We start from the raw sequence: 25,215 nt of genomic DNA on the forward strand, positions 1-25,215 counted from the left end.
GGATGGTTAAGTCATGGGGCTCATACCAGCACCCAGCAAGCAGGGACTGCACTGGTTGGCACTCGGCTGTGATTGTCTGTAAAGCAACAGGAAATGTCATTAAGAAGCTGGGAGAGGAGAAAAGAGGTTCCTTAAGTACTGCGGCCTCGTACAGTGTAACAAAACTCTTTCTACGAATTAATTAGGCAAATACTTCTGAACGTGTCATACCTGAAGGGCACTTAATGGCTCCCGCATTTATCTCACAAGTACAGCAATCTGAAACACACACAGATTTTCAGCGTAATCCTTCGGCGCTGTAAATCATGCACTGGAATGAGAGCAGATCTGGCAATGTTAATTCAGAGATATCATCCTACAGTTTCTGGCAACAGACCCCGGTGGAAATAAATGGTTTATAAACACTGTCTGACATGCATGAGCCTTTCAAAGTTATTTACGAGTGATGTTCTGGAAGCTTCGTTCCAAAGAAGTATTTCTCCACTGCTCAGTTTAGATATAAAAACCTACTGGGTGGGGTGGGGGAGGAAGCTGTCAGCGCTACACAGTCACAGCTGGGTACATCTTCTGTTCGCTGCTGGTGTGCGGGTAGGGAGACTGGATCTGCCTGTAGCCACTCTGCAAACCATCGAGGAAGGGGGGCACAGGGGTCAGCGGCATTGAGTCGTGCTGCACAGTGTAGCCCACGTACTGGGGGTGCAGGTACTGCCCCTGGTGCGGCACGATCTGAGTAGCCTGTTGGCAGTTCAGCACTGAGAAGTTCGTCGGCATGTTGACATAGACGTTGTTCATGGTCCCCTCAGGCAAACAGCAGTTGGTCTGGGACCTGGTTGGGGGGGCTCTGGCCCCTGAGTTGGCACTGGAGCTGGAGCTGGCAGCAGTGCTTGACTGGCGTGAGGAGGAGCCCCGGGAGGTGCTGGCACTTGGGATCATGGGGATCGTCTCCATCAGACGGGTGCCCCCAGGGGCTCTGCTCTGCTGGGGCTCCTGCTTGGGCCGCAGGCATCTGCAGCAGCAAGCGGCTACCAGCGACCCCAGGATGATGAAGGCAACAAATACGGATCCAACGATAAGGAATGGCACATAGATGGGCACTGCAACAGTGAGGAAAACATCGTCACTGGGGGCCAAGGACAAACCCCAGCAGCTCTAGCAGAAGGTCCCCTTCACACAAGCTGAGCCCACCTCCCTCCACACAGGTCAATGCAAGGTGAGCATTACAAGCTGTGTGTGCAGCCAAGCATTTTATGCCAAAGATGAAAAAGGCTGTGAAAATCAGTGGCTGGAGCTCCCAAAAACATCTTTAAAGTTACTAGCAGGGAGGAAAGTCCACAGCTCATGCCTCAATGGAGGACACCTGCCTCCTGTTGATGGTAGTCTAGACATCAACCATAACCCCACACCTCACCAGATCCTGTCTCTAAAACAACCTACTCGAAATATCAGGCAAGAGAGCACTGGGTTTGAACACTGCTGTAGGGAGATACTTTGTGGACAGGATCCCTGCTTAGAGTTCAGGAGAACGGGATGATCAAACCCCAGTGCTGCACTGCATCTCTCCCCACTGCCAGCCCTCTGTGGCTGCTGTCATCCCCCAGGGCAGGGGGACAGCCAGGCAGTGACCAGGCAGCAGCCCCAGGGATGAGCTTCTGGCTGCCCTCGGTTTCAGAAGACAAGGGGGGGGGTGGTGGGGTGACAGCAGTTCCGAAGCTTCACTTCCAGCAGAGGGGAAGCTTCGCTTCCAGCAGTATCACTCCTTGTGAGGCTTAAAGAAGGACCATCAGGGCAGGAGTGGGCATGAGCAAGGAGTGGGAGCAGAAAGTACGGGTGATGCTTCAGTGGTGGGGTTGGAAGCCCAACGAGGCCGATGGTGAACACCATCCTTGGAACAACCCGGGCTCCGGCTGCTCTGCACTCCCAGTGAAAAAGCTGTTTTGTCTGCCTTAGTAAGAAACCTGCACGGATATATCTGTGCAAAACAGGGGGAAGATGCCAGACAACATGCCTGGACTTCAGCATTTCCACTAGAACCTGACAGCCCCAAGACTCAGGCAGGGCTGTGGACCCCAATCTGAGCCTGAATGACCACACTGAGGCAGACCCTGATAACAACATGCCCTGGAACATTGGCTGCACCTCCTGCAGGTGACCTGTACCAGCCTGTGCAGGAAATTAATGTAATTAAGAAAATCAATTGTTAACAACATTCCCTTGTTGGACTGCAAAGGGGGGTCAGCTGTCTGCTCAAGTCAGAATAACTCCTTGCACCGCTGATCACACGGAGCAAGATGCAAACAAAATGCCATGTTCCTTCTACAATTTTAGCACTTTTTAGACAAAAGGTTTGCAAAAAATTGCCTCTCCTTCTGCGCTGAGTGACCTACAGCAGGTCTTGAGCAGGTGCACACACTTGCTACAGACTGTAACACACAAGTTTTCCAGGAGTAAATCTGACCTAATTATAACATCACTTCAGGCTACTTCTAGTGCGTTCAGCTTGTGTGGATTGCAGCAAGGGCACTGGGAAGCCACCAGGGCTTTATTTGAACAGCAGCAGAAAGACCCGAGTTTATCCCTGAAATTCAATCTTGTAAAAACCGGTCCTAAGTGGAGGTGGATGAATACACACAATCAGAGTTGGGGCCGGCCAGGAATCATTTCGGAAGGTCACATTACTTTTTGTTTCGCTCATACGTATCGTTCCATTATTTTACTTCCCATCTTAACCGGGAACACAGACGGGGCCGAGGACCCGGTCCCGTACCACCTGCTCTAACGGGCGGCAGCGCTCGGCTTCCAAGCAACAGGGAGGGAGAAAAAAAAGATCTACACGAGGGTGCCGTGCCCCGTTCAACAGCTGCGGGCGGGCCTGGCCGGCCCCACCGCTATCCTTTCCGCCCCGCGGGAGGGGTAACCGGCGACGAGGGGGAAGGAGCGGGCGAGAAGTTCGCCGCGAACCCGCGGCGGCTCGCCGGGAGCCACCGAGCCGTGGGTGAGCCCTCAGCGCCGGGCCGGGGCCGTCTCACCTGCCGCGCCGTCGGGGCCGTCCTTGCCGGGGCGGCCCTGCTCGCCGCCGCCCTGCCGCCGGTCGTTGTCGCAGGCGCCTTGGTCGAGGCGCGCCTCGGCGCTGGAGCAGCAGTACCGGAGGGCGCAGCTGCCGCAGCAGATGGTGGCGTCGCCGCCGTCGAAGCGCTCGGGGCACTGGAAGCCGTCCCGCCAGCCGCCCTGCCCGTCCAGCCAGCCGTGGCAGTACTCACCGCTGGCCGTGGCCCCTGCCGGCAGCAGCCAGCCCAGCGCCGCCAGCAGCAGCCAGCACCGCCCGCCCTGCATGGCGCGGCGCGGCGGGCGGCCGCTCCGTCAGAGCCCCCCCGCGCCGGGGCAGCGCCGCCCGGCGCCCCGGGGCACGCCGCCGCCGCGCTGCGGGGAGTCTCGCCGCGGGTCCTGCTGCCGCCGCCGCCGCCGCCGCATACCCGGGGCTGGACCGCGGGGTGCGGAGCCGCCGGCAGGAAGGACCGGCCGAGCTGTGCGCGGGGCTGAGAGGGGCGGGCGGCGCCGCTACTCGCTGGTCCGTGCTGGCCGCCCGGCCCGCGCCCTGCACACGTCCATGGGTGAAGGCGGCGGGTGCGGGACCCTCCTCCCGCCCGGGGGCCGCTCAACGCCGCCGTGCGCCCCGTCCGGCGCCGCGCTCCGCACCGCCGATGGGTGGGGGGGCGCCGCGCCCCGTACTTATAGGCGGCGGTGAGGGCTGAGTGCGCATGCGCCAGCCCCGCCCCGTCCGACGAGGCGGCACCGGGGAACCGAGTCGGGGAAACCGGAGCCCGCGTTGAGCCCCGCATCCTCCCGGGGGTCCCCAGCCCAGGTCCGCCCCGCAGCCCCGGTAACAGCAAGGCGCGCTGCGGGTCACACGGGACCGCTCCGCACACACGCGATGGTTCCGGCTCACGGCGCCTTGAAAGCTGGCGGCGGCTCAGGGGAGCACGCAAGGATGCTCCGTCAAGCGTGTCCGGGAGGATGAAGTGGCAAGGAAGTCTGGGGTTGTTTCTCTCTTCCCTCCAAGTCAGCTCCGGTGTCACCGACCAAAGCTTCTGCTTGCAACGCGTTGAGTAGAGTGAAAAACGCTTCTTTTAATAAAAAGGCAGAAAGGGGTAGCTCTGGTAACCAGCTCCGCTTCCAAAACCTGCTGCCAAGTCAGGTGACCGAAAGGAAGGTGACAGACGTAATCTAAATTCACAGAGTCTCTCGAGCTTTTCTTCTTCAATTAAATTATTGTCTTTCACTTAGAACATCCCAGGCCTTCCCCCTCCGTCTTCACCTCCCTCTTTTTTCTCTTTTGTTCCACTTCTAGGCAGCTGCAGAGTTTCACAGAGGTATTAGTCTGGACCAGCAGATTCTGGGGAAATCAGACCCCAGGTAATGGCTTTTTGCCCCTCAGCTTCACTACAGATCCCAGCAAGTTACTTCCCAGCATCATCCCTTTCACAGCTCAGCCCATGGCTGGAGCCATGGCACCACAAGGGCAAGGTGCAGAGGTGGGTCCCACAGGCTCACACTTTGTCTCAGAAAGGGTTACTAATCTGGGGCAGCTAAACTTTGGAAAAGCTTGTGGTTATCAAGATAAAAAGTGGGATTGCAGCATGACAGGTTCTGCATTGCCCATATCAACCCTGTGGGATCGTGAGAAGAAACTTGCGGGAATTTGAATGATGGAGTTTAAGATGCTTCATCTCAAAACCTGATCAGCAGCCACCTGGAACTGTCAGCTTTAACGTGTTCACTTTGGGGTGAGGAGCACATCACACACCGCCCTGACCCATTTCATGCAAACACCCCACATCACTCAAACCACCCCCTGGCCAAGACACCCTGTGCTGTGGCTCAGCGTCAAAGAACAGTGAGGGAAAGGGCTCATCTGGATAAGGAATTAAAACCACAAGCTCCTGACCTATTGGGGCTTCTGGCAGCCCCCAGTGACAGCACAGCAGCTGTTAAATACCTACATTCACAGAGGTCTTTCTGCAAGATCATTTTCTTAAGGTCTGGGTTGGACTGACATCTTCATAATAAGAAAAGCAGGTTCTGGATTCTTTTATATGTGGCAAGCAAAATACTTTCCCAGCCCCATCCTTTGAGTCGATGGTTCCAGTGATACTCAGTAAGCTGGATCTCTTCCAATAGCAATAGCAGACTATGAGAAGATAGTCTACTTTTCACCTATCACCATACTCATTCCCAGTTAGGAGCCTCAATCATGACTAGATACCAGCACCAGATCCCCTGCAGAGATTAACAGGTACTTTATATATTCAAGCTCAGAATTTGTCTCAACTTGTCTGGGTAAAACCAGAGATAATGGCACACCTCATTACGCCTTTGTAAAGCCTGAAACATTTGGCACTTTGCAAAATGCTTTAGAACATATTTAGCAATAGACTAATTAGCAAAGATTCTTCTCTTTCCCCTGCCTGTTTTTACAAGCCAATCAGGGAATATCTGTATGATTTAAAGTTTAAAGCCCACAAAAGTCCTGAAAAACAAAACCAGTCTTCTGCTCTGCAATGCTTCTGCTCATTTTCCCATGCCTAGCAATCTCATAATATTAGATCAATCTATTTCAGAGTAAACCAAACCATCACTAAGGCCCCAGGTACTGCAGGACACCAGACTCACTGTGTCCCATCAAGCTGAGCATCTTGCAGCTTTGAGCTATAGGTGGAACATCACATATATATTTGAGTGCACAAAGGTTCTTAAAGCCTAGAGATATTTAATAATGGTCCCATAGCCTATAAATCTTAGTTATCTGCTTCAACTTTGTTTCATTTTTTCTAGAAGTCTCTGAATTTTTGCTGCTACTACCAGGTATAGCTTTCTGAGGCCTTTGGCTCCACAGAAGTGTTCTTTGCCCTTGCAAAACCAAATGCATGATGGCAGGAAAGCAAATACCATGTCTTATTTCAGTCATTTGAAGAACTCACATGTTGTTCTGTGACCCCTGAAAAATCTTCTCTCTTGGAGCAGGGAAAGTAAGAATTAAATTTACTTTTATTAGTTATCTGAAACTGATAAAATGCATTTTCCACATAATTTTTAACACTCTGAACTGCAGCCTGCCTGTGCAGCCACGTAGGGGATAAGTACATTTACAGCACCCTGCAGCTTTCACACAACTTGGCATCCAGATGCTGCACTGGCTGTGTGAGAGCGATACCCACACACCCAGGCATTGCGCTGGGACATAGCTCCTGGTGCCAGGATGCTGGTCGATGCAGGCAAAGCTGCTGCGGGATAATCACCCCTGTGTAAGTGTATAAGTGACTGTGTAAGACATCTCACCAATTATTTCAGTCACCGCATTGACAGGTACTCTCCTTATTATAACAACAGTGGTTTTGCCATTTTATTCCAACAGTCTTTCTAGAGATGGGAATATTTCAGAAGTATTTATGTGCCTTCAGAACATGGTTCTTTGCTTTCCTTAGGTTTTCAGGCCTCATTTGCCAAACCTCCTTGAAAATACAGCTGCTTCTACTTGAGAAAAAGACATCACAGATTATAGGAAAGGTGTGAAAAGAGGCATAATAGATAAGTATTTCATCCTGAATAGCTCCCAGTTCAACAGGGGGAAAAATCAAGGACAACACACCTTGAGCCTAAGCTGCTGAACTGGTCACAGTGAGGTACCGCAAACATTTGTTGGGGCTGGCTGTGACAGCACACATTGGACAGGAAGGAAGAGAAAGGACTAATTAGAGGAAGCTGTAACAATAATAAGGAAGAAACAACAGTCCCTGTCCCTCCCCCTTGGGTGTCCATCTCAGATTCTTCAAGATAAAGCAGGAGCAGACCTGTCACCTTATTCTGTATCTATTTTAGTTGGAACTCCTTTAGAACTAGGAAAAAGAAAACCCTGCAATACAACCCTCCATGGTGCCCTGAGCTTCTGATGGTGTGTAAGTGGCTCTTGCTGTGAGGGATGTTTTGCTTGCCCTATCATATTTCCAACCCATCCTCTGCAACTTGCCACATTCCCTTGAGGCTGAGAGACACAAAACTGGCAGCAACTCCTATCCCCTTTTCCATTCAATCCACTGGAGAGAAACTTTAGATGGCATATGGATCTGTCTTTTCCTTTCCTTTAGGATATTCAGTTTCGTTCTTGGTAGCCTGGTCACCTGGGTACAAGTGAGATTACCTGCTTGGCACTGCCCAGCCCTAGACACCAAGCAGGCATTTATGTGCTTTTCTTGTTACATTTAGCCATTGTTATCTACCATTACATCACTACTGTCAAACGATTTTGCAACTTCATCAGAAACATTGAAAATCTGGAATCAAAAATTATTTTGTTTCTGTGTTGTGTCCACAACGTCACAAATTCAAACTAGTGACCTGAAGTCTTCAAACTCTCATCTCCCAAAGAGAAGCTAGAATTCATCATGAGGGTACTATTGTTTAAATCACTTGGCATATAAAATTCAGGCCATGCTTACTGCAAGAGCTGGATTTCATTGCACTTTGTGCACTTTATCAGCAGAGATTCTTCTTCCTGGTAATACAAAACAATAAAATCAATTCCCAGCTGAAGGCTGAGTATGTAGGGTTTTGTGTTATTTTTAAAACTGTTTGGTTTGTTTCGTTTTTGTTTTTTTTTTATTTTACCTGGAGCCAGAAATCCCTGCATCTTGTACATTCACCCAGGCAAAGCTGCTTCTCAGGTAAGACCATATTTGCTGCTGACAAAGCAATGTCTTGCTGCCCCCATGTGAAGTCAGTGGGAAGGGTAGCGCTGTTAAAACACCATCACTAAGTGTTCTGTATGGAGAACTGTAGTAATCAAGAGGCAGTCCTTACTGACAGCTTACACTAACATAAGTTGCCAGATGAGGATAGTAACCAGGATATAGGAGCTTAATTTAGTACGGCTTCCTTCTCTTCCTGCCCTTAGATCGTTAGCTACCTTTTACACTAGCATAGCTATACCTGTGGTAAATATTATGTAAACACCACTGGTATATTTAAATGGCCAAACTGCTACTCTGATTGTGGTATTACTTGCATAAGCCAGACTGGCTTTTATTTCTGCTCAGGGAGCATTTTTAATATCTACATTTTAAAATACACGTGTATTCATAGGGGAAAGGCTTTCTTTTATTGGCTCTCATTTCCTGGAAAATAATTGGAACAAGATGACCCGAGGAATAAAAAAAAAACATCCCAGAAAGAGTCAAAGGACTGTAAAAATAACTTTGAACAGAAGGATATGAGCCCTCCTCAAGGGCTCAGGTGTGAATCTGCACCAGCACCAAGCAATCAATATGCAAAGCTCGGTTTCTGCTATCAGTGCTCCCTGTCCCAGCGTATGCAGCAGTGACAGCTGACATCAGCACTGGCACCACATTATCACAGCCCATGCAGACACCTCCAGTATCACACGTCTGGCTCCCAAGTGCACCACTGTCTTGATAATGGGGTTCAGGCATGCAGGCTGAAGGGAGGTGACCGGGTAACAGTATCTGTAAGTGCTGGGGGACATCTTCCAAATTCAAGAGGGCAACACTGCAACAAGTTAAGGAGGAAGCTGTTTCTCAGAAAACCTCCCCCAGATTCAAGACTGAGCCTCCTCAGACTGGGGCTTTAGGGACTTCATTAGCATTGTCCAGCTACTCAGCTGTGATCAATACAGCTGTCATGCTCTTCTCCCAGGAGTCTTAGTACATTATTTTTCGGCGCTCCTGCTTAACTGCAGACACAACAGATTGCTGTTACAATATATAAAGACCTGGACACAAAGCTGATGGGCACATCTCAAACTGAAACGGGGGCTGTTTCATAATCCAATGATTCTGTCTGCTCTAACCAACCACTCCAGCCACTAGCAAAAAACAAAAGAATATTAGATTTTTTTCCCTTCCTCAGACAGAGAGGAAGAATTACTTCTTGTGGACTAACTCCATCTTCCCACAGCCTGCCCTTCCACTGAGACTGGCCAATTTGACAAGGCATTGTTATTATAAAGTTATTTCATCAAATGCAGGAGGAAAGAACCAAGAATAATTTAAAAACAAATTTACTGTTGCTCGGCTCCTGATGCCATAGCACAAGACAAGGATTTAGGCACCACACAGTGCAAGCAGCATCGCTATGCAGCTGCAGCTCAGATTGCTGCCTGTACAGTCAGATTAATGAGCTCCAGACAAGAAAAAAGTGCTGCTTCTCTTTGTATGGTTCAGTGGGATTTAGTACAGCTTAATATGCAGTTTGAGATTTTATACGGGGATTATTAGTGCAGATGAGCAAGAAGCAGCAACCTGGTGCAGAAAATTAACAATGCTTATGAGAACATGTTCTAGATCAGGAATTTTTTATATTGCTTACAAAAGAAGTAAAAGACTGTATCTGCTTGCATCATTTGCTGTTTTACTTGACATCAGTAGCGTAGCTCAAATGCAGCTTATTTTAAGGATGATATAATCTAGCAATTCTTCCCCAAACACCATTCTGAGGGCTAACTTTAAATGAAACATCCATCACTCTGCAACAGTGCGTAGTTTTATATGTTATTACTTCCATCATTGCTGGAATACTAGCACCATTCACCTGCCTGAGCCCACATATCCCTTTTGCCCCCATTTTTCTCAGCAGCTCCAATGCCTGGCAAACCCCGTGACCACCACAGTGCTGGTGTCACCATGACAGAGCAACAAATAACAGCTGCAGTGGCTGCTGCGGCACTGGAAATAGAGCATGGGGAGAGGTGATGAGGAAGGTGACACTTCTCAAGTATAAAGTGACAAGTTAGAAAACCATTTCTAGCAAGATATTGTTACTAACAGAATACAAATTTCAGCTAATAGGCATTTGCATTAGACTTGCATCCTTAATTCAGTGATTCCTGCCCAGCACAGGGCAACACGGATGAGCTGCTGCAGCCTCCCTGCAGCTGCAGCCCCTTCTGCACATCTCCGATACAAGCAGGAGGATACTATTGGCACCAACACAGCATTACCATGCCTGAAGACAACATAAACAACATTTAAAGCCTTCCCTTGTTACTATCAGAGCAGAGCTTAGCATCAACCTCACTTTGCTACCATGGGATGAAGCAGGAGCTTTGCCCTTGTGGTCTATACCACATAAGCTTAGCTAATGGCCAGAGCAGGTCTGACCCTCCTCGGGGATAAGGCTTGCTTCTGGTTTGGCTGTTGGAGGTATGCAAACACTTGGCTGCCCACTGAAAACTGTTCTTGTAGCTTAAGCATTATACTGCTGCTATGGGGGCAAGCAATGGCAATGTTAGCTGCAGAGAGTTCCTTCAGACAGCCCCCAGTTCCCTCAGTCAGCAGCCAGAAAGGTAAAGACCATTCCCATCTGAAACCAACAGAACGTGCATTGCTAAGGCTCATAGCTGTGGCATTAAGGCTAGCACATTCCTCTTGCTACCACTTCTCTCAGTTAACTTTGTCCAACCTGATGCTGAATCAGAATCACAGTAGCTGCCTTTGGCATTGCTCTTAAGGATAAAAGAGGCAACACATGGGTGGGCTGAGAAAAGCACAGCTGCATGAAGCAACAAAGGTGAAACTGGTTAAGATACAGGTATGTTCAGCCACACCTCCAGAGATGTCGCACACTGCTAAGATCTAGGGCAGTACTGGCCTAAATGCTCACTGCCATTGCATCCATTTGGCATTTGGACCCACCCAACCCAAGCCTTTTGTTGAAAGATGGATTTTTTTTTTTCCAGTAAGAGCTCCTTTATCACACATACCTTACCTTATATCCCTGGGTAGAACAACAGAACAACAGCAAGTGTTTGTGCTCAAAGGTTTGATTCCTTTTTGTGTATGTTGGTAGAAAAATAAAGGTAGTCCAAACAGCCAAGAAATGCTAACACTGCTAACAGGATTAGAGGGGTTTGGTGTTATTACAGTTTAGAGCAGCCTCTGCCCAGGTGCTTAACCAAGGAGTTAACAGACTGGCTTTAGCTACCCAGCTGTACGCTGTTTGTGCATGGTTTTTTCTCCCAAGGTTCCACCCAACTAAAGGTGTACTCAAGCTGATTTTCACAGCATTTTTCCCCCGGAGAACTTACCCCTTTCTTGTCTTATTAAGACTGCATGGTATTTTTCAGAATTTCAAGTTTCATATAATAAAATAGCTTGATTTTGAATGTTTATCAAGTCTGTGCTTCTTTCCCTTTTTACCACACCATGACGTCTGATCAAAACCTCATCATCCTAGCTTGCTTTTGTGACTGGCATCATCACCTCTGAAGCATATGTTGTTACCACAACATGCCACACTAAACACACAGAGCCAGCAAGCGATTTCTTGCCTAGGAGATACATCAGCCTCTATTTAGAACCAGATTTTGGAAGCAAGTTCATCTAGAAAGCTGCTGTCCTGCCTCTGCTGCCCAAGCACACGCCGTAGAGTGACAGCTGCACTGAAGACAAAAGAAAAAAGGAAATCCATCAGTCCGAAACATTAGTTGAACAATCAAAGTAAAATACCTTTGACCTGTTCAGCTACTGATGTGTTTAGCACAGGAGTACGTACTCCGAGTTCTCTATGCAGGTGTTCAACAGAACTGACCCAATACCCTGTTGGGGACAGATCTATACTCAAACAGAAGTAAAATCAACCCAGAAACTTTTATAGTTTATAAGAAGCTTCTGAACTTAATCAAAACCTGTTCATTATGAGCCAGACTTTCCTTACTTTTAAAAGGTGAGGAAACGGAAAGTAAACCATTGTTTAGGAAAGTTATCAAAGCTAAAGTAAGACATCACCTACTCACCTCCTCACTGTGGCATTTCAACAGCAGTGACGGGCTACAAAAGTTAAAACCCTGAGGCTGAGTAAAAAAGAATTAAGTCATAAACCTCATAGCAATTGGAGTCAAATGGGTCAGAATGTTCATTCCAATACTGAAGTTTAACAAAATCCTTCTACCTTAAACAAAGAGTGAGAAAATGTGAATGACCTGAAAAATAAAGAAGTGACATAGAATCATAATGTTGGAAAAGGGGATCAAAAACCCTTCACCAGCTTTGTTGCTCCTCTTTAGACCCACTCCAGCACCTTCATGCCCCTCTTGTAGTGAGGGACCCAGAACTGAACACAGGATTTGAGGTGCAGCCTCACCAGTGCTGAGTACAGGGAGATGCTCACTGCCCCAGCCCTGCTGAACACACTGTGTCTGATACAAGCCATGTGCCATTTGTCTTCTTGGCTGCCTGAGCACAAGCTGGCTCATGCTCAGTGGCCATCAGTCAGCACTTCCAGGACCTTTTCTGCCAAGCAGCTTTTCAGCCACTCTGCTCCAAGCCTGTATCACTGCATGGGGTTGTTATGGCCCAAATACAGGACTGAGCCTTTTGTTGAACCTCATACAGTTAAGTTACAGCCCATTGATCCAGTCTGTCCAGATCCCTCAGTAGTCTCCTACCCTCCAGCAGATCAACACTGCCAGTCAACTTGGTGTCATCTTCAAACTTGCGTGCATTCGATCCCCTTACTGAGATCACTGATAAGACAGAACTGGTACCAATACTGAGCCCTGGGGAACACCACTTGTGAGCAGCCGCCAACTGGATTTAACTCCATTACACCACCAGTCTTTGGGCCTGGCCATCCAGCCAGTGCTTTACTCGGCAAGCAGTACAACCATCCAACCATGAGCAGCCAGTTTCCCCAGGAGAATGCTGTGGGAAACAGTGTGAAAGGCTTTACTGAAGTCCAGGTAGACAACATCCACAGACCTTCCCTCATCAACCTTAGCACAGCAGGAGATCAGATTAGTCAAGCAGGACCTGCCTTTCATAAATCCATGCTGACTGAGCCCAACCACCTGGGTATCCTGTACATGCACTGTGATGGCACTCAAGATGATCTGCTCCACAACCTTCCCTGCCACTGAGGGCAGGCTGACAGGCCTCTAGTATCCTCAGTCCTCTTGCTGGCCCTTGTAGATGGGTGTCTCATTTGCTAACTTCCAGTAAACTGGGTCCTCCCTGGTGAGCCAGGACTACTAGTAAGTGACAGATAGTGGTAGTATGTAATGGCAGGCTTCTGCCACCTGATGAAAGCAAAATTCTCCACAGAGCTATGAGAATCCTGATAGGACTCCATTAATTTTATGTTTTATTTCTTTTATGGAGTTAATTTATGATTCCCCCCCAGGTAAAAAATGTCAACCATGCAGAAAATGAAACTACTGCAATCATCTATTTCTACCTACTAAATGCAACATTCAGCCAACACAAAAGATTCCATTACAAGCTGCTGATTTGGAACTACAAAAATATCAACATACAAATATTCAACATTCAGTTCAGAAGAAATGATCCCAAACTGAATTAAAACAAATTGTCCTGTTCACAGTAGGAAGCCTTGTGCTCTACATCCCTTCATCTCTCCCCATGCTTCTCCTCCCCCCTCACCACCTCCATCCTCCTTTTAAGCAACCTAACTGCCTGGTTGGGTGGAGACTGCATGTCTGGGTCAAGGCTCCATGGACAGTGGCAGTGGGTAACTGCTGCCTTCCAGAGCTGCTGTGGGCATCAGCTCAGTGTCACTGCCCTCCCCAAGCCCAGCTGCTCACCTTCACAAGAAGTTGTAAAATCTACTACTGTAACACTTTAACCATCCACTGGAGTCTGGAGATACTGCCCAGTGTCGAAAGGCACTTACTGTGAGGGAATAGGGAAACAGCCTGACATCATAATCCCAGCAATTAGTCCAAAACCTAATTTATCACTGAAAAGTTTGTGCATAGTCAGTTCTTTGATCTTATGAACCTAAATAAGAGTTTTAGGGAAACAAACTTTTATAGAGCGTATGTTATTTATGCTAAACAGCATGGATGGGGGTTTCTATACAGTTACTTTTAATTTCTCACTAAGAACCTAAAAGGTGCTTCCTTCGTACCTTCTGCTGAGACTTTCCAGGTATTAAAACTAATAACACATGAGAGCCAATATGACTCATTCTGGATTTTTTTTTCTACTACGAGCATGAGTTTCAATCTGGGAAAAAACAAAGAATTATCACTGACAAAGAGGGGAAAAAGGCCATTAAACTTACTCCTGAACTTTGTCTTAATTTTTAAAATGATGCTATAAAAGCAACTGAGGTTCCAAATGAAGTTATGTAATGAATACATAGATGGGGGCTACAGCTGGGTTTGGATTTCCTGTGGCAAGGAAGATAAACGCTATTCAACTGCACTTTATTTGAACCTCCTCCCTCCCAGTCTGCAATGAAGCAGTAAGTTTAGCAGTATTTAGCTAGCCAGCTTCTCAGGAAGAAAGACAAGTGTGAGCGTAAAGAAAGTTTTGAGATGCTGGACCAGGGCGAGTATCATGAAGCAAACAATCTATGGCACAATGCTATCCTACCTCCTGAGATGTGCACTGTAGAGACAACAGTGAAGAAAAACCAAGTTACTTCTAGTGAGAGGTCACAAACAAATTTACAACACCGCTGCACAAGGTATAAACTAACAGAGAGCCACATGTTACATATACGACTTCAGTCTTCCTCTGGTACGTATTTTTCTTTCTTTACAGAATAATCCAGACTTGATTTCATTTCATGGTGTTTTAAGTACAGGTCACCTTTTTACCCTGCCTTGTAGAAAACCACACCTTGAATGTATTTGTATTTTGCACTCTAATTATATTACAGGTCTCTAAATTAAAAATTATCCTTTGACACAGCATATACAATGTTGATCCCTGAAAATCATGGCTAAAGTCAGCCACCCAAGTAATATTCTGGGAATATAATTACTTCAAATCCCATTTTGACTTTAGTTTGTACTCCAGCATATGGCTATTCTATTACACAATCACTTTTTCATATAGGGTAAATTAAGGACATAATTGTTGCCTTCATGTGAAAAGAAGCAGAATACTGGTACCCAGAAGGTTCCCACTGCTTTTGAATTTCCAAAGCCATGCCTAGTGCTGTGTTGCATTACAGCACGATGTACATTTACATAGCACACTGTGAAGAGATTCTAGACAAACCCACAACACAATACCTCCCTTCACCTCTCCTCCCCTTTCAAACCAGAGACCAAGGCCCTAACTTCAGCAAGATCAATTCTGCATTATATAAAATCTAGGAAAAACAATTGTACGTATTAGCTGATGATGTTTTTGTTTCTCCAGAAACATGGGAGAACAACAGGAATTTATATTTCAAATAGGCAAATATGTATTACAAGGATCACAGCATTATTGTTTTATTGTTTTCACAATGCTATGTTGCACATATGGACAAACAGTACACATTCAGAATTATTTTCACAAATTAATACAAGAGTCCAGTGGTTTAACATATTAACTATTAAAAAAAAGCAGTAAGGAATACAAACATTATGGTTTTGACTGCAGCCCAATGAGTTTTAGAAAGGGTTAAAATCCAAATAAACTGAAAACTTTATTTTTCCAAGTCATAAGAACCCCACATTATACCCTTTCCTAAGAGGCTGCTCACAAAGATGCAATAACAAACAATTATAAAAGTGAAGAATTCTGTGCTCAGTTTCCCTTAATTTTATCAGATCGAGTGATAAACTGAACGTATGTCAAAGAGCAATCACTGCCGAAAGCAAACATCATTTCCAAAACATACTACAAAATGGTAATAACACTTTAAGAGAAAGCAAATGACTTGGTACTAGAAAATCGTATGCACTGTAACTGCTTTAGGAAAAAAAGGTGCTTTTGTGAAAATGATTGTGAATATTCATTGGATGCACATTATATACAAAACTACATAAAAAGCAACTCAGCTCCAAAGTTTCATGTTCTCACTTCAACCTGTATCTTTATTTGCACAGGTTCAACGGATGATTATTTCCTCCTTGTTTTCACAGCTATTTCTAGCGCACATCAAATGTGAGATGCAGCACAACAAGCTATGATGTTGTAACAGGCAAGGTTCATCAACTGCTGTTGCAATAGCTTTAACCTTCAAATTACACCATTTTCATCCTCCAATCTTTAGCAGTAACTGACTGTACGATACCTTGTACTGAAAGCAGATACGCAACTGCTCTTAAGTCAATACTAGCAGAACTGATGACAAGCTAATGAATCAACTCTGGTTTGTAAAAGCTAATTCAGGTTTTCACTAGAATAGCATATCCTAATCCCTTCAATTGCAAGGAAAAGCACATCCAGGCTGACAACTCCCTGCTTGCACACAGACCATGTGGCATCCTGAGCTTTCAGCTGAAATGCTGTGATGCCCTACTGCTCAGCTCCAAGAAAAAACAAAACCAACCAGTTTGGGAACTTTACCTATGAAATGTCTTTGTCAAAATCTTGGATTCTTCTTTAGAGTTGGCTGCTAAATGGGTCAAGAAAAAGGTTAAAAAAAAATCCAGCTATTAACCATTATTTACCAAACTTTATGAAATAGTAAACATTGTATTTCAGCTGGTTTTGAACAACAAAACACAAGAAGCAATGATGACACAGCCCAGGACCCACTATTTGAAATTCCTAGGAACATCAAGATAAGGGACCATGGAGCAACACTGAGAAACAAAACACACAAAGGAGACCTGTCTATGGGGCAAGGTTTGCACATCTGTATTTTATACATATATATACACATACATATACACACAGATGTGTGCACTGTACTGTATATATTTACATCCATATACACAAAACCACCCTGAAGTAGATTTAAAGGCCATATCCAGGAACAGAAGATATGAACTCTAGTATTTGTACTAGAATATATTTTATCTGTACAAAAACCCAAATATGCATATATTCTTATGGTATAAAGCTTATTAACAAAAAATATTCTGCTACTAACATTAGGTTAAATAGATGGTTTTACAAGATTCTTTAATAATAATGCAGTATAGAATATTTCTAAAACTAGGGCTAAAAATAAAAATACGTAAACAGGTTTCTATTCACAAGAAAATAGCTGTTCAATATGACTTCATTTTGTATTTCAGACTAGGGAAGAGTAGCAAAACTTTTATAAATCTCCTGGGATGCAATTTAATCAATGCATCAATCTAGAAAAATAGACTTTTCAGATGAACAAAGTTGATTCACTTCCCCTTCCCTTTAGGGGTGCCTATCTTTTCCCTCGCTTGTTTCCAGCCGGAGGTTTCTTCAGCTGAAGAAGCTGCCCTCCTGTCCCAAAGCCTGCAGATGCAGGATTAGATACCCCAAATGTCAGGCCAGCTGATGCTGTGATGCCGGGATTGCTGAAGTTAAACCCAGATGTAGTCGAGCTGCCAAAGCCTTATGAGGGAGGGAAAAACATTATAAAACATAAGTTATATCAGGATTGCAAACTTGTTCTCCTTGGTGTTACGAACACCAGCCACTTTATTACCCATATTTGTAACATTTTATACTAACATGGATCTATGACAGTATGCCACATTGCTAACACACCTGACTTGCTATGACAACTGGTATTATAGCACTAACAGAGTCTACCTCAGCGGTTGTAAACAATTATATCCTACATCGCAAGTCTCTTACCATTATCCATACAACAGTAGCACCCAAAAGTCCCACTGAAACTGTACAACAGAAGAACTGTAGCTTTTCAAGTTCTCAGTCTAAACATATTCTGCATACATAGGGTGAGAGGGAAGACAGAAGTACAAGCAGACCATTGCCCACCCACTTCAGTTACAGCGGGTAAATGGCAAAGCTGGGGTTGGAACTCCCAACCATGTGCCCTGCTGACTAGGCTACTTTTACCTGTCTTTATAATGTATGTGGCACAGACCGCACCTTAAATGATATCCAGAAAAGGCTTAAAATCCTAATCATAGAATGGTTAGGGTTGGAAAGGATCTTAAGATCATCTAGTCCTGTCCCGTCCCACCCCCACCACCACAAATTCTGTGGACTAATTTGTCTCTCATCCTAGTATATAAGGAGAGAAGCATATGCAACTGTTCCTACATTTCCTATAGCCTTTGTATCTAAAAGCTGCTCACAGTTACACATGGATTGTATTCAGAATGTCCCATAACTCATATTCACCACCTTATTTTCCTAGTTTTTTCAAGCACAGGATTCAGAAACAAGATACAACTATCACACAATAACGCAAAGCAGAATATTGTTTCAGGATCCTCTAAATGTTGTTATCTAAGAAATGGGACATATTAAAAATAAAATAAAAAAAAGATATATAATCAGGCTGGCTTCAGGCCTCAATTCAAACCCATTTACATATGCCCAATAAAACTAAATTAGAGATCATACAGAATCCAGATCCATATGGTATTGGATTTTTAGATATAATAGATAAAAGTTAATGTGCTTCTGGGCTACTATTTTTCTATGGAAGTTTCTAGTCCATAATCCCAGTCTAGATCAGGATTTCATGACCACTTGATTTTATAAACACAAAATGACAGGAATGACATTTACTAATTTATATTCCAGGTTACCATGTTCTGTAGTGAGACTCTAGAGATAACTGAAAACAATCATAATTTTATTGGGTCCAACTCCTTCACTGCTAAAGAGACTGGGGGCATTGACACCATGACAAAGCCTGGTTTGAGAAGCACAGTGAAATGACACCTAAATTGTCTCTGCATACCACCAAGTAAGCTAAGACAGAATTGCTGCTTTTGATTTGATACCTCAGCAGTGGTGGACAACTGATCCATACAACTAGTTTTCTAATTATATTTTTTTAATATATGAAAACCTAAATTATGTACTTCGTAACTCAGCAGCTTGAAATGTGGCAATATATTATTTATGGAACTATAACTTAATATAGGCTCAGGAAAAATGAGCTACAGGATAAAGATGTAAGCAGTGTAAGTTTTTCACTTGTTACCGATATGAAGATAACAAAGCAAAACCAGGTTGATGCTTAGACCCTGCATATTGCAAAATCAGCAATATTCTATCAAGAATTTACTATACATTATTACACATTCATGCGTGTTACCCAGCCATCTTAGTAAGCTATTTCCACCTTACAGTACAAAGCTTAAGGTACTTCATAAGTCTAATTTGACAGCATAACACATCACTAACCAGGGAAAAAACAAAGCAAAATTAAATGCATAGCAACTAACAAGATGCTCATCCAAGCTAATGTACTAATAAATACCAGACATTTGTTATATTTGTATTAATAGCAGTTAAACATTTTGCTTTTAAAAAAGAAACATACTACACCAAAAGGCAATCCAAGGAGACATGATATTCCTAGCTGCCACTGAAGAAAGACTGTAAGAGAAACTATAGTAAGCTATTGGCTTCAGATGAAAGCTATAGTGGTGACTAAGATTTCAGAAATCCGAGTTAAGGAGCAATTGCATCTGTATTTTCTCATGACCAGTAAAATGAAACCAAAAAACCAAAATGAGTAGAGTAGTGCCATTTCCACAGACAGGTTTTCAAAACAGTTAGATCAATGAATTATGGAGATATACAGACATACAGTACCTATAATTTACTATTCAAATAGAAAGGATAAGCACATAAACACTTTAAAGGAAACCTGGGATTCTACATAGTTATTTTAACTTTACTTGTAAATACAGGAAGTCAAATTACTGCTGTATTTGTCACAAATTGCTACATTAATTTCAACAGGTTAGTAACTGTATAGTCTATGCAGTCAAGTCGTAACTGCATTTCTGTGCCTCACAGAGCATCTGATCCAATCTGATACATCTGATCTGCTTCCACTCCTAATTAAACAGATACCATAGAACAGGAAAAAATAATACTGTCTACCTAGGAGATATTTAACAGAACCCTAAAAACTCTGAAAATGTGTATTTAGCAAGTAAGTAGTTACATTAATCGTTATATATACATGCAACTTTAGGTACATTTGTTTCAGTAGCTTTCTTAGACTTGATTGCATCAGTTTCTTTATAACACTTTTTGCTTTAAGACAAACTTGAATTCAAGAGACAGAAACCAACCTGCACTTAGACTTCCTGATGGTTTACTTGAAGTTCCAAACCCAAATGATGATGGTCCTGTGGCACTACTTCCAAAGGCAGAGCTACTTCCAAATCCTAGTAGAATAATAGTAAAGACACACAACAAAAAAATTACAGACACAGCAATTAAAGACACGTATGTTTTGGGCAAGTATTCTAAAACCAAACAGAACCTTAAGCCTTATTTGGTAAGCAAATATTCCTAAGATTATTGCCTCAATAGTTTTTTATTCTCAACACAGCACTATGTTACGAAAACAGTGCATACAGGAAGGCATCAGAGAAAAACACACAAAATACAGAACTAAGTAAAGGAAAAGCTATAAAAAAACCCTACAAAAACAGGTGAGTAAACTATCAGTTCATGAAATTGCTACTGAATTGCTGTTAAACTGGCAAGAAAACGGTAACCAAATGAGCCAAACCTAAGAATTAATACACAGGTTACAACTTCTATTATGGAAAGCTGTAATCTTCATCAACGATAAAAAATTAATCCTCCATGCTTAAAGATTTTCTTCAGTTTAGGAAGAAACCACAAAATAGGTTAAATACAGAACAGAAACATAATTTCACAATATTCAATGTGAAAAATCATCACATAAGGACAGCCATAAACATACAGCTGTACTAAAACTAATTCTGTTAATTTTGTAATTGACATTTATAATTTCATAATATAAATTTCATTATTTCACACTGTGAGACCCCCTTCAAAGCAAAATTAAGTTGGTATTTGAAGTTTGAGAAGGATGCCAGACAGGAACAGAAATATATCCTCCAATTTTGGCTGTCTTAAGAGGTTTTCATAAAGAGAACACTATTTGTATTTGAGGAAATTATGCCCTAAAGTTTCAAATGTCAGAGAAAATACCTGTACTTTACTGAAAATTGAGCTGTTTCTTTATAGAAGTAATTTTTAGATTTTAAAACAAGTAAGGATTGAACACACTATCTGAAGCAGTGTTCTCTAGTCTTCCAGAGTTTCTAAATCAAGTTAAGTTTTAAGGGTATATAATGGCAATTATAGTTTGAATGCAAGATAGTTTATTTAAATGATACACGCTTTGGCCCACCTAGCTTGAAATTATTTATCAATGGCCAGGGCAAGGTGACTGAAAATATTTAATGAAGCATAGAATCTATACATTATATGTCTTATATACCTAAATGTAAAAGCCTGTGTTTATCACTGACAAAAAAAAAATAAATCACAATTTCATGGAAAGAGCAAATTTTCCCAATTAAAATCATACTTCAAGGGTATACATTAAAAATTGTCCTGTTAAAAAAAAAAAGCCCTAAGATCAAAAAGTAAAAAAAAAAAAAAAAACACAACCAAAAAACCAAACAAACCCTCCAAAACAAAAAACAGAACCCATTATTCTGCCAATTTGTTTCCAAGATTACACCTACAGGGTAGTTTGCATGTATCCCTTTATTCTTCTACATTTGCTTCTATCAGATAGCCGCCTTGGTTTGTCAAAAGATCAAAACTTTGCAAATTAACAGTGAGCAGGTGAAATGCAAACAAATACCTTTTGCTAGTTCTTTTTGCAGAGAACTAGCAAAAAGAACACCATTTAGGCCTCCAAGATAAGACTAGAAGCAGTTGTCTGTCAATTTAAAAGAAAGTGTGCTTTAATTTACATTGTAAATTAAAGATTGTTTATATATGTTCACTAATCTTGCCAGCCTCTTTGGTTAAAGAAGAAGAATTCTATGTTGTGGTGGGGTTTTTTTGCTTGTTTTGCTTTGTAATAAGGCATTTAAAATATTGTGGAAATGACCTGGTAATTCAGAAATACTTTCCTTTTACCCCACTATTCTCAGTTATTTTTCCTGTTTAGGTGTACAGACTTTTGTTTATCTGAAAAAAAAATCAAAAATCTGATGGGAAAGGATACAGGTAAATTTAAAAATCAATTTCAAGACAATTATTTAAGGTAAAATTGATGTACCATTCAAGTCACATCATCTTTCCAATACTGAGTGATGCATAATTATTTTAAATACATTACAACACTGATTCACATGTTCAGCTCAAAGAGGCAAAAACGTAGGGATGTGGACCGAAGCTGCAGAGAGGAGAAAGAAAACCCACAACACATTATGTTTGTGCTCAGCAGATGTAACTATTTCCTTTGCAGACCTTATACAAAAGCTTTAGAGGACACTAGTGTCTTCTGACTCGCACCATAGGAACCCCTGACCTATACAGACTGGAAATTTACACACAGATTAGATTTTACTATCATTAAGATTCTACTTGTACTTCTAATACTGAGAATTCATTACATTTGAAGGTCTCCATACTTTTTTCTTATTACTATCTACTCTCTTACTGTCATGTGTCCTCTTGGAATACATCCCCCATCAGCACTATGAACATTTTGATGAGTAATTTCCCTTCACTTTCAGATGTTGCTTTTTCAGCTTTAAGAGGGATTTCTTTTCTACCTCAGCACTGAGGGATAGAATAACAGCTAAAGCAAGCATGCTTCAGCAAGCAGGATCCCAGAACTGTAGTAATTTTTTAGCATTTATTCTTATCTTAGTCCAAGCAGAAATGAATCCCCCTACAGTTAAAAATTCTACATACAGGTGAAAAACTTCTATGGAGCAGCTACAGCATGATCCAATGTCTCAGGTGCCTAACTTTCATATATGGAAAATTAAGTCAAGTTGTAGTTACAGAAGGATGTACTTGAACAGAACTTCTACGAGATTACTTCACCCTGTTCATTCTGGGTTTTTACTGTAATGGCTTCTCAGCCTTAGCAACTCCTTCTGCAAGGCATGAAGAAGTCTGGAAAGTCCAGACTGCCAAATTTTAAGGTCTTTCCTGAAAGAGATCATCCTCTTACTGCAAGAGATTCAGATGTGCGGTATAATAATTCAATGAAAGATTAGAAAAGTTAAAGTGTACCTCCAAGGCTTGAAGAACCTAAGCCACTTGATTGCAAGCCAGTGCCAATACCTGAGCCGAATGGCGTTCCAAAACTAACTCCCAGAGATGGCTGTGGCCCTGGTATAAAAAAAATGAAAACAAACTTGCCTTACTCTTTTATAGTAAAGAGGTCCTTTATTTATTTATTCAAGTATTTTATAATGTGAACATTGTTTCCAACAAACCCCATTAAAATCTCAAACTTCACCTCATCAAAATTCCTCACTTAACTGCCCCTATGTCCACTTGGTAAAAAGCTAAGCCACTGATTGTAATAGGGTGAAACTAGTGAGAGCAAATAACATAACATCATTTAGTATTTTTAAAAGTTAACCAGTCTCCCCTTAACTTTAAAACATAAATTTGAACCTTGAGAGGACTCATAGGTAACAATATTTTGCAATCAGAATAAGGGAAAACCTCTGAATTAAAAAGGTAAGAACTGAAACTAATGTAACTAAAGCTACATTACCATAAGTTAATTTAATAAATAGGAATCTTCAAAACTACTCAAGTATTCCATCCAAATTTAAACAGAACACTACGATAAAAAACAAGACAATGACTTTATTTTATTAAATTTATTGTTCATTTTTAAGCAAGTCAATTACACAGTAACATGACAATTCTTTTGCACACAAGTAATAACGGAGTTCTGTTAAGCTCTGCTACATAACACCATTCAATAAGGTAAACTAGTCAAACCACCTGTTCAAATAAACATTTACAAAAGGCACAGTTCTGTGTACCTTAATGAATTAGATACATTCAAAATTTCAGAGTCAGAGTTTGTCCCATAATTTAAAAAAGTTGACAGTACTTTCCCTGCATATTCACACTAAAATGCAGGACTGTCAAAAAACATTTTCAGTCTGCCAAGATGAAATTTACAGCCTCAGTTCCCTTGTTTTTTTTTTCTTAACCCCTTAATCTTGGGGAATAAAGAAACAACTTGCTAGCCCATCACTAACACATTTTTTAAAAAATCTGATAAATAATATATTTTGACAGTTTTCACAGTACAATCTTATATTCCTTTTTAAAACAGTTTCCAGTGCACTAAAAAGTTTAACCATTGAGGATAAAATACAGTGCCAAACTCTTAATCCACAGACATTCACACCTTTCCTCAAGATAAAGTATGTTCAAAGATGGAGAAGGTTATGTATTGTATCTATGAAAGTGATGATTTCTTTAAATATTGCTATAAATCTCAGACGATTTCTGCCTTTTTCCTAAATCATTCTCACATTTGGACTTCTTTTCATTCAAAATTTCTTCATACTATGAAGTTTCCCATTACTAATATTTATCTAGAGTTTTAAAATATAAATATTTCCAGCTTCTAAAATCACTTCAGTATTTGAAGATTTAAATGGAAAATCATTTTGAATCAAGTGAAAGGCACTGTATGTTGAAAAGTAACATTTTAGCTAGGAACACAATATTCTTATGTGATCCAAGCTGAATGATATCTGTATTCTCAAAGTAGTGCTAAACTAAATTTTAAAGGCAACTAAAGTTGTTAGCTTTCACTCTCTGCTTAGCAGGGAATGGGTTGGGAAAACCAAACTATTTTTTCAATTTAAAAAAATATATCAGATGTTGTAATTACAAATTTTCCCATTAATTTTAAACTAAACTTGTTTACATCCAGTTTAAATACTAATACACCTATCCCTAGCAGCTCTTTAAAAGTAAGAAAACTGCTATCAATAAAAAGAAACAAAAAACCTACACAAGTCAGTCATCTAATAAACTAGAAGAACCTCAAAACAGATATCCAGTTCCTTCTCAAGTGCACAGGTTTCTATCTCAGTAGGAGGCACTGTTAGTGGAAGACCTTAAAACAAAACAATACAGTCCTCCAGGCAAAGCTTTTTACCAAATGTAATGTTTTTTTTAGAGCCAGTAAAAAACCCCTCAGATCACGTAAAACAGGATCTTATGCTTTAGGCTAACAAGCTTTTCATTGAGCAACAGTATATGATATTTGTTGATTTTGTACCATAACGTTCTGAAGGCATCATCATTACTTACAGTTTTTGTAAGTAAACATAATTTTCAATAGCAAAAAACTAGTAATAAAGATTCTTCAATGCCAAAAGTACTAGCAAAAACAAACAAAAAAAAGTGCACTTCTGGCTGTTACAGGTATTAGACAAATTCATTATAACAATTCATTAGACAAATTCATTATAACATTAAAACTTGATATAGATATATTTGCCATTTCAATTTAAAGAACAGGACCCACTGCAATGAGCCCACACAGGTC

At 42.2% G+C, this 25,215-nt stretch overlaps 2 protein-coding genes across 8 annotated transcripts in view; both read right to left on the minus strand.

Moving 5' to 3' along the window:
* Positions 1 to 207: 207 nt before the first annotated feature.
* SHISA2 (shisa family member 2) lies at positions 208 to 3,614 on the minus strand. The gene is made up of 2 exons (XM_057399597.1): positions 3,027 to 3,614; positions 208 to 1,094 (listed from the first exon to the last, which is right to left on the minus strand). Exons 1-2 carry the CDS (start codon positions 3,328 to 3,330, stop codon positions 541 to 543), a joined length of 858 nt encoding a protein of 285 aa, XP_057255580.1. The 5' UTR covers positions 3,331 to 3,614; the 3' UTR covers positions 208 to 540.
* Positions 3,615 to 11,308: 7,694 nt separating this feature from the next.
* Positions 11,309 to 25,215, minus strand: part of NUP58 (nucleoporin 58) — a 37,851-nt gene continuing 23,944 nt past the window's right edge. For 6 of the 7 annotated variants that reach the window (XM_057399600.1, XM_057399599.1, XM_057399598.1 and 3 more), the window contains 3 exons: positions 22,917 to 23,015; positions 19,967 to 20,062; positions 15,238 to 17,288 (listed from right to left, as the gene is read on the minus strand). In XM_057399600.1, the coding sequence (XP_057255583.1) occupies positions 17,119 to 17,288; positions 19,967 to 20,062; positions 22,917 to 23,015 (365 nt within the window). In that variant the 3' untranslated portion in view covers positions 15,238 to 17,118. Of the gene's footprint in view, positions 11,442 to 15,237; positions 17,289 to 19,966; positions 20,063 to 22,916; positions 23,016 to 25,215 lie in introns of those variants that run through there. The other variant, XM_057399603.1, reaches the window with a different exon arrangement.

Source organism: Pezoporus wallicus, unplaced genomic scaffold (genome assembly GCF_028554395.1).
Source record: "Pezoporus wallicus isolate ANWC-B61680 ecotype Strahan unplaced genomic scaffold, APGP_CSIRO_Pwel_v1 scaffold_6446, whole genome shotgun sequence".
NCBI classification, from domain to species: domain Eukaryota; kingdom Metazoa; phylum Chordata; class Aves; order Psittaciformes; family Psittacidae; genus Pezoporus; species Pezoporus wallicus.

Coding starts and splice junctions, on each gene's coding strand:
- SHISA2 (XM_057399597.1), bottom strand. CDS start 3,330: ATGCAGGGCGGGCGGTGCTGGCTGCTGCTGGCGGCGCTGGGCTGGCTG. Junction 1,095..3,026: donor CGGCCCCGACGGCGCGGCAG/GTGAGACGGCCC, acceptor TCACTGTTGCAG/TGCCCATCTATGTGCCATTC.